General features: G+C 44.1%; 1 protein-coding gene across 5 annotated transcripts in view; it reads left to right on the top strand.

Moving 5' to 3' along the window:
• Positions 1-6,189, top strand: part of LOC106144172 (zinc finger protein 420) — a 48,913-nt gene extending 42,724 nt beyond the window's left edge. For 2 of the 5 annotated variants that reach the window (XM_013351552.2, XM_026786277.1), the window contains exons 3-5: positions 1,932-2,058; positions 2,349-2,444; positions 3,974-6,189. In XM_013351552.2, coding sequence (XP_013207006.1) covers positions 1,932-2,058; positions 2,349-2,444; positions 3,974-5,157 — 1,407 coding nt within the window. In that variant the 3' untranslated portion in view covers positions 5,158-6,189. Of the gene's footprint in view, positions 1-1,931; positions 2,059-2,345; positions 2,445-3,973 lie in introns of all 5 variants that reach the window. The other 3 variants (XM_026786276.1, XM_026786278.1, XM_013351553.2) reach the window with 3 other exon arrangements.
• Positions 6,190-9,253: the final 3,064 nt, after the last annotated feature.

The raw sequence follows: 9,253 nt of genomic DNA, 5'->3' as shown, positions 1-9,253 counted from the left end.
AGTAGGACAGCTCTGGAGGGGTAGATCCATAGTAGGACAGCCCTGGAAGGGTAGATCCATAGTAGGACAGCTCTGGAAGCTGGAGCTGCAATGGGACAGCTCAGCCCTCCAGGAAAGGTGTCCTGACTTTATTGGGAAGCCAGGCTTCCTGAAGCTGGGGTGCGGTTAGGTGTGGTCTCCCGGTAGGATATAGCAATCCTGCTCTTCTGGAGAGCCACTATAGCTGTGCCCTTAAGGGAACATCCGAGCAGAGCTATCAGCTTCTTCTCCAGCCTAAGACATGACTTCTTTTGCTAACACTCTGCTAAAGGGGAAGCCCATGCAGAAATGTAGCAATCTCCTGCCCCGCCTTGCTCAGCGCTCATGGAGCTCCCAGCAAAGTTCTGGTCTCTGCTTTGCTCTGGGCCCCGAGGGACGTCCCAGCCAGGTTCTTCTGTTCTGTACCAGTGAATGAAGATTGCCACCCAATACTCTTTTGAGAGAGAGATTTATTTGGGAAAGAGAAGTCTAGGAGAGTGACTGCCTCTGCCAGGGAGGGATAAAAGGTAGCCTCTAACTCAACCAGCAGAGAGGCTTATATAGGGCTTCTTAGGGGCAGGGTTTTCCCAGGGAGAAGAGGGATTGGTGAGTTTTCCCTGCTCAGGGATTGGTTAGTTTAGTTGGTCAGGGGCAGAGAAGGCTCTGATTCATGGCCAAACTGAGTTTCTTTCTCTGGTTCTTTTTAGTCTTTTGACTCCAATCTTAGGACCAGGGCATATTTCTTTCACTGACTCTGATTCTAGGGACAAAGTGTGTTTATTTGGCACTGGTTTCAGAGTCAGGGCACATGTCTTTAGTCCTGAGTTCAAGAATAAAGATGTTTCTTTCCGGGCTGGAGAGATGGCTCAGAGGTTAAGAGCACTGACTGCTCTTCCAGAGGTCCTGAGTTCAATTCCCAGCAACCACATGGTGGCTCACAACCATCTGTACTGAGATCTGGCGCCCTCCTCTGGTGTGTGGGCATACATCGAGGCAGAATGTTGTATACATAATAAATAAAAATAAATCTTTAAAAAAAAAAAAAGATGTTTCTTTCCCTGGCCCAGGCCTCAGATCCAGGGTGTGTTTCTTTCACTGGCTCTGGACTCAGAGTCAAGGTACTCAGTGTGGTTGGTTTCCTGCTCCAGTTGTCCCTATTACCCTACAGGTTGGTCTCAAGCTCCCTTATACTCTGAATCATTAGTAGCTGATACAGACCTTTGGGACTCTAAGTATTTAAAAACATGTTTAGTTGAAGTCCAATGGGAACTGTGGGTCACGCTGATTTTTGGTTTTTCAAGACAGGGTTTCTCTGTGGAACAGCCTTAGCTGTCCTGGAACTTGCTCTGTAGACCAGGCTGGCCTCAAACTCACAGAGATCCTTCTGCCTCTGCCTCCCGAGTGCTGAGATTAAAGGTGTGCACCCCCACAACCTGGTTATGCTGACTTTCTATATGAATCATTCATTTTATTCATCTCAGAAATAAGAACAAGTATGATAGTGGATGGCTTTAATTAGTCTCATCAGTGTATAGAAGCTGTTGAGATTGTAAATCAGAAATCAAAACATTTGGTCACCAGAAAAATCATTTGTATTAGTAAGAAATGATTCTTTTCTTGAGGCTGGGGATTGAAACCAGGACTCTACCAGTGACTACTCCCTAGTCCTGATGTTTTGAGACTTTATCTCACTATATAACCCAGGCTGACAACTCAAAGTACTCTTGTCTCAGCCTCCCTGGTACTGGCATTATGTCATGCATCAGCATGCTTGGCTTTGTCATCTGTTTCTGAATGAACAGAGAATCCAGAGGTACTGGTTCTTGACATCAGAGCAGTGGCTCATTCGCTGAACCCCACAGCACAAGCACCAGAGTTTCAGGAGGAGCTAGGGTGTGCGTTTACTGTTTCAGAAGTCGATGGTGTTCAGCGACGTGTCCCTGGACTTCTCTCAGGAGGAGTGGGAGTGCCTGGGCCCTGCTCAGAGGGACTTGTACAGAGATGTGATGTTGGAGAACTACAGCAACCTGCTTTCAGTGGGTAAGAGCGCCCGTACCAACAACTCAGCCTTCTCTGGAGTGTCTGCTTCTTCCTCAGTGAATTTCTCAGCTGCTTTCCAACTTTGCCACCTGAATTCCTGCTCCTTGTTTGCACATGGTTTCAGCTGGGCTGAAAAAGAAGCCCTGGAAACAGGCCGCTCCAGTGGGCCGTGGCTGAAGCTTCATCTGCGTCTTTGGCTGTTCCTGTCATGGCATCTCTTGCTTGGTGATCGAGGGATTGGATCTGTTTCCCACAGCATAACAATGTCCCATATCTTTTCTTGTAAGCAGGACTTCACATTCCCAAGCCTCAGGTGATCTCTTTATTGGAGCAAGGCAAAGAGCCCTGGATGATTGGCAAAGAGCTTACAAGAGGCCTGTGCTCAGGTAAGTGAGAAACACTCAGCAGTGCAGTGCCTGGGGCTAACTCGCTGCTGATCGAGGAAACAGCACCCGTGAGATTTATTTTGAAAGCTTCTGCCAGGAAAGCTAGGTCTAGTGAGAAAACCAAATTCTTTTAAAAAAAATTGTTTTTAGTTGCATATATTTATTTGTTTGTTGTATGAGGTTAGTGTGTGGAGATCAAAGGACAACTTACTGGAGTTGGCTCTCTGCCCATCATGTAGATCCTGGGATCAGACTTGGTCATCAAGCTTGTCATCGTTTTTATGTAACTGACACCTCAGTCTTTCCTCCATCCAGAGGTCCAGTAGCTAAACCCCAGCCTTCTAATAAATGGAGTGTGTGGTGTGTGTGCAGATGTGCACTGCTGCCCACAGAGGGCAGAAGAGTTCATACATCTGGAACAACAGTCACAGGCGGTGTGAGCTGCCCTGTGGATACCGGGAACCGAGCTGCCAGACTTAACCACCAGCCTGTCCTTCCAGAACTAGCCCTGAGGCTCTCTGAGACCTGTCAGTGAACACCCTCAGTAGCAGTACAAAGCTTTGAAACACTGTGGCAGAAATCAGGACAAAGGCCAAGATGCTAATGTGTGTTTATCATCCTGACTGGAGGCAGACTTCTCTGTCCCATCTGCCAGCTCCCGAGTAACCACCCAGAGACTTATTACTTAAGAAAGCTCACCAATAGCTTAGACTTGTTTCTAACTAGTTCTTCTAACTTAAACTAGCCCAGTTCTGTTCATCTACTTCTTTTATGTGGCTTGATCACCTTTACTTTGTAAATGCCCAGGCTGCTTGCTCTGCACCCCTGGCGTCTCCTCCCTTCTTCCTCCTGGTGTCCTCTGCCCCCCAGTTCCTGCCTAGCTATTGGTCATTCAGCTTTTTATTAAACCAATCAGAGTGGCACATCTTCACAGTGTGCAAAAAGATTATTCCACAATATTTCCCCCCCCCTTTTTTTTAATCTAAATTGATTGAGGCAAGATAATCCCAGAATCAGCCAGTTCCATAGTAAGACCTCATCTCAGGGGACATTCCTTTAATCCTAGGCTTGGGAGGCAGAGGATCTCTGAGTTCAAGGCCAGCCAGAGCTAGATCATGAGACCTTGCTTTCTTATCTAAATCCAAAACAAATGAAAGACCAAATTTATTATTTATTATGCCACAAAATATCCAGGAATTTGCCATGGATATAGATAAATATATAGTAGATATATAGATATATATATACTGTCTCTAAAATATTTATATTATGATTCATAGTATAAGTATAGTTATGAAACAACAATGAAAATAACTTTATGGTTGGGGGCACCACAACATGAACTGTATTAAAGCTGCAGCGTTAGGAAGGCTGAGAAGCATTGTATGAGACAGATCTTAAGCGCCTGTGATAACCACCTCTAGATAGTAAATTCACTTTAGTTTTAGTTTTTCCCATTTCCATTATAAAAGTTTTAAGTTTTTCCAAATAGGAAGGGAAGAGAACATTTTCTACTTTTTGCCTTTCAGCTCTGGAGTCAATGTGTGAAAGCAAGTTATTATCTCTGAAGAAGGAAGTTTATGAAATAGAATCGTGCCAGAGGGAGCTAATGGGACTTAAGAAGCATGGCCTCGAGTTCTCCAGTTTTAGAGACGTTCTGGAATGTGGAAGCCAATTGCAATATCAAAATGACCATTTAAGCCAAGAAATACTCAGTCGTGAGTACATGCCCACATTTGTTCAACAGACTTTCCTTACCCTACAACAGATTGTTAATAATGGTGAGAAGCCCTATGAGTGTAAGAAATGTAGGAAGGTCTTTACTCAGAACTCACAATTCATGCAACATCAGAGACTTCATATTGGTGAAAAGTCCTACGAATGTAAGGAGTGTGGGAAATTCTTCAGTTGTGGTTCACATGTCACTCGTCATCTGAAAATTCACACTGGTGAGAAACCCTTTGAGTGTAAGGACTGTGGGAAGGCCTTCAGCTGTAGCTCATACCTTTCTCAGCACCAGAGGATACACACTGGTAAGAAACCTTATGAGTGTAAGGAATGTGGAAAAGCCTTTAGCTATTGTTCAAATCTTATCGACCATCAGCGAATTCACACTGGTGAGAAACCTTATGCATGCAAAGTATGTGGGAAAGCTTTTACAAAGAGCTCACAACTTTTCCAACATGTGCGAGTTCATACAGGTGAGAAGCCTTATGAATGTAAGGAATGTGGCAAAGCCTTTACTCAGAGCTCAAAGCTCGTTCAGCACCAGAGAACCCACACTGGGGAGAAACCCTATGAGTGCAAGGAGTGTGGGAAGGCCTTTAGTAGTGGCTCGGCGCTTACAAACCACCAGAGAATCCACACCGGGGAGAAACCCTACGAGTGTAAGGAGTGTGGGAAGGCCTTCACTCAGAGCTCACAGCTTCGGCAGCATCAAAGAATCCATGCTGGTGAGAAGCCCTTCGAGTGCCTTGAATGTGGGAAGGCCTTCACCCAGAACTCACAGCTTTTTCAGCACCAGAGAGTCCACTCAGATGAAAAACCTTATGAATGTAAGAAATGTGGCAAGGCTTTTAATAAATGCTCAAACCTTACCCGCCATCTGAGAATTCATAGTGGGGACAAGCCCTTTAGCTGTAAGGAATGTGGGAAGACATTCAGTAATGACTCAGACCTTGCTCGCCATCAGGAAATTCATGCTAATGAATAATAAAAATTCATATTTGAGAGTTACTTTCTTTTTTTTTTTTTTTGATTTTTCGAGACAGGGTTTCTCTGTGGCTTTGGAGAGAGTTACTTTCTTGACGCGGTTAATTAGGTATTTATACTTTCAATCATAACTGTAGGTTAGGGATTCCGAGTCTGCGTTTGCTCTCTTCTCCCACCCCAGTGCTAGGTGCCTAATCACCCTTTATTTCTCCATTGCTGGGCTTTGTCGTACCGTTGTTTATATTTTCTTACAGTTTTAGGACTGTCTTTTATCATCTTCTAAATTGTTTTTGATGTTTGCACTAATATCACAGTATTTTAATTGTGTAACCTGTAGTGATTTTAAGTTCCTTGTAGAATTCCAGTGTTGATTTGAGGCATGTCAGTCTTTTTGCTATATTTCATGAGCTTTATTTTTATTGTAAGTGAAAAAAAATGAGAAAACTAGAAAATCCAAAGCTGAAACATCAAAATGAACTGCTATATTGATTGTAGACGACGATTATCAGTTTGGTAGAACTAATTCTGCTGGACTTTATTTTCTAAAAGCCATGTAGTTATGGTATTTGTGTTCTCCCTTCATCTGCTTTTATCATGCTAGAAACATTATAATAATTGCTTTTCCAGCAATGAAACGTATGTTTAAATGACTATTATTTATGTTATGGTTGCTTCTAAATTTTTGCATTTATAAAAGAAGTCTCCATTAATATGACCCCAAACTTATGTTTGGATGTTTGATGTTTTATTTCTCTGAAAATCAAAAGCATTTCTTTTAATGCTGAGTTTATTCCCCTTTTCTTCTTGTATGCCATGCTCTTTCTTCCTTTTCATTAGCCCTAATCCTAATGCCATGCCAGAAAGTGTTAGCAAAGTGTTATTTTCTCACACACGGTGAGCACTTGTTCTTTATCTTACATGTGCAGTCATGGATATGCCATGGTTTGCTGCGAGGACTCGAACTCATAACCATAAAGACTGTACATCTACTCCTAGCATACAGTATAGGTCTAATAAAAGGTTTCTCTGTTATCATTAGCATACTGTGTCATAATTTTCTTTATGATTTCTGGAAGGGGTGTATGTGTGTGTGTGTATGTGTGTGTAGAGCTGGGGATAGACACCAGGGCCTTATATGTGCTAGACAAGCAGCCACTCACTCATGAATTCTAGGCAAGTGTTTTATTGTTAGCCCACTTCTAGCTTCTGGAATGTACTTTTTTGTTTTTTTTTTGAGATGTGGTTTCTCTGTGTAACAATCCTGGCTGCCCTAGAACTCGCTTTGTAGACCAGGCTGGTCTCAAACTCGCTGAGATCTGCCTGCTTATACCTCCCAAGTGCTGGTATTAAAGGTGTGCACCACCACCTGGCCTTGGGATGTACTTTTAACTGCCATTTACCTTCATCAAACCTGGAGGATTTGTGATAGAAAAATAAATAGTTATATGAAATAAAGCCTTTCCTCTAGCACTTATTGAATTACAAGTGGAAAACAGTTGTGTGGTAGTCTTTATTTAGACTTAGTTCTCATTCATTTTCTCTCTCTCTCTCTCTTTCTCTCTCTCTCTCTCTCTCTCTCTCTCTCTCTCTGGAACTCACTATGTAGACCAGGCTATCCTGGAAAACAAAGATCTGCCTGCTTCTGTAGCCTAAGTGCTGGAATTAAAAATGTGGCACTACAGCCAGCTTCAGACTTAATTCTTAATGTTGTTCAAATGATGTCAGTCTGAAATTCTGGAAGGTTTTGGCAGGTAGTTGAAGTCACAGCTGTCAAAACAGCAGGAAGAGATGACATTGTTTTTCTTTACTGCCCAAAAGCAGAAAACATACAAGTATTGTGTGGCGGTATTCCTGGGAGAGGCATGAGCAAGCTTCCATTCACCTTTGATAGGGAACCAGTGACAGCCAAAGTGAGGATGTTACCAAAGTCGTGGTGAACCAGAGTGTTACTGGAGTTGCATGCAGGAACATGGGGGAGGGGGATTAGCGATAAGAGCAGAAGTGACTCAGAGATAGCCGCACCCCAAGAAGCCCATCCCGGGATGGGTGACCCTCTGGGCATTACCTCTTCCAGGCTGCTCAGTTAAGATCCGTCCTTACTGCTGGTATAACCTTGGAAAAGGAGGGACCTGATGAGTCTACTCAGTTTCAGGGATTTCTTAAAAGTTTTTGGGTTGTGTACTTCCTGATGTGTAAGGAGCATTCCTGCATAGAAGAATTATTTCACCTCCCTATAGAACATCCTCCAAGATGGAATGTTTTATCTCAAAAGATGCTGCTTTGCAGCAAGTCATATTCTTCGACAAGAATGGGAGGGCACAGAGATGATTAAATATCTGGGTATTAAAATTATTTTGGACACAAGTTAAAGAAATGAATCCCTATAGAAGTGTTAATCTAATCTTATTAATAAAAACTAGGAGTCAGAAGCTGGAGTTTCAGTTTCTGAAAGGTAACTGAATGTTTCTGAAAAGGTAGTACCTGCCTACCTCTTCTGTTCCTTCATCCAAAAGGGCCAAGATTGTGTCTTAGCCCTGCCTGGCCACTTCCTGTCCTCTCTCTACAGTCCTCCAAACCTCTATGGTCAGCTAGTGACTGGCTCTGCCCTCCTACTCCAAGTGAGCTTTATTTGTCAAAACGCAATGAAAATATCACACAACACCCTATTCTACATCTTGTCCTATAATAAAGGGGATTGGAGGAGGAAGATGTAGTTATATAAAATGTGATTAGATGGTTATGGTGGCTCATACCTGTAGTGCCTAGAGATGCTGATGGAGGCTGATTGGGAGCTTGATATCACGATGGTCTGTGTACCAAGTCCCTGTCTCCAATATCGTGATTTTAAAGAAATCTTTTAGAATACTCAACGTTTCCACCTTGTCCTGCCAGCTCTAGGACTTTGAAATTGGTGAATACAGTTGTCCCTGTTTACTTAAAATGGAATTCATGTGTACACATCCAGGACCTAGAAGAAGGATATGTCCAAGTGAACTGCTGCTGACTGGAGATTACTCTCTGCTTGGTTTTGCTTTATATAATACAGGTAGTTACTTTTCTAAAAGTTCACTTAAGGGGCTGGAGAGATTGCTCAGCAGTTAAAAGCACTTGCTGCTCTTCCAGAGAATTTAGTTTTGGTTCCCAGCACCCACAAGACAGTTTCAGGGACCCAGTAACACCTGGTGCATATACATACAAGGCAGCCAAAACACCCAGACACATAAATAAATTAAAACCTCACTTAAAACAGAACCCAACGTTGAAGATGCGGCAATTGAAACCTCACACTCACCCCTTAAATGCAAGCCCTGAAACAAACTACCCAAGGCAGTAACACGGACTGAAATAGTCACTCTAAGACAACCGGGTGGTGGTGGTGCACGCCTTTAATCCCAGCACTCAGGAGGCAGAGGCTGGAGAGCTGAGCTCGGAGTCTACAGAGTGAGTTCCAGGGCAGCTCAGAGAAACCTTGTCTGGGGAGAGAGGAGGGAACAAAAACAAAAAACAACAAAGTAAATAAGAGAGTCACCCCATACACCCGCGGTGACTTGCAGTTTGGTAGGACACACTCAAAGTTGTCAAGCAACAGCCCACCATCAGAGGATGTGATTTCAAATTCAGAAGCTCAGTAAATTGACAGTCTATCCCCGTTGGTGCGCATGCGCAATGGTGTGCAGCCATGGTCATGCACAAAAAGCACACACAGGCATTCAATCACTGTCACCCCCACGCTGAACCTTACATCGTCTCACACAAACCCGCCCACACCAGGGAACTCGCCTGGGGTGGCTAACAGGTCCCTGCGCGCTGCACTAGCCGAGCATCTTGAAGCTCCTGAATAAAGTGGAAAGGGTTGCGCAGCAAAGAACTCTGGGGCTGGTAGTTCTGGGGGGCCAGACGGAGCCTCTAGCTGAGAATATCTGGTGCGCCTTCGCCTGTCGAGCCTCGCCCTCTGGCTGGGCCCGCTGTGACGTCACGGGCCTGGGTCACAGAGCCCTTTTGCATGGCCTGTGGGGCGGGGAGGTGAGGGCCAGTGGAGATGGACCCGGTGGACACCGCGAGAAGGTGTGTGTGTACCTGGGGACACCGTGAGATGG

Source organism: Microtus ochrogaster, linkage group LG4, assembly GCF_000317375.1.
Source record: "Microtus ochrogaster isolate Prairie Vole_2 linkage group LG4, MicOch1.0, whole genome shotgun sequence".
Classification (NCBI taxonomy): Eukaryota; Metazoa; Chordata; class Mammalia; order Rodentia; family Cricetidae; genus Microtus; species Microtus ochrogaster.
Note: the sequence above shows the minus strand (reverse complement) of the source record. Positions and strands in the feature narration are given on the sequence as shown.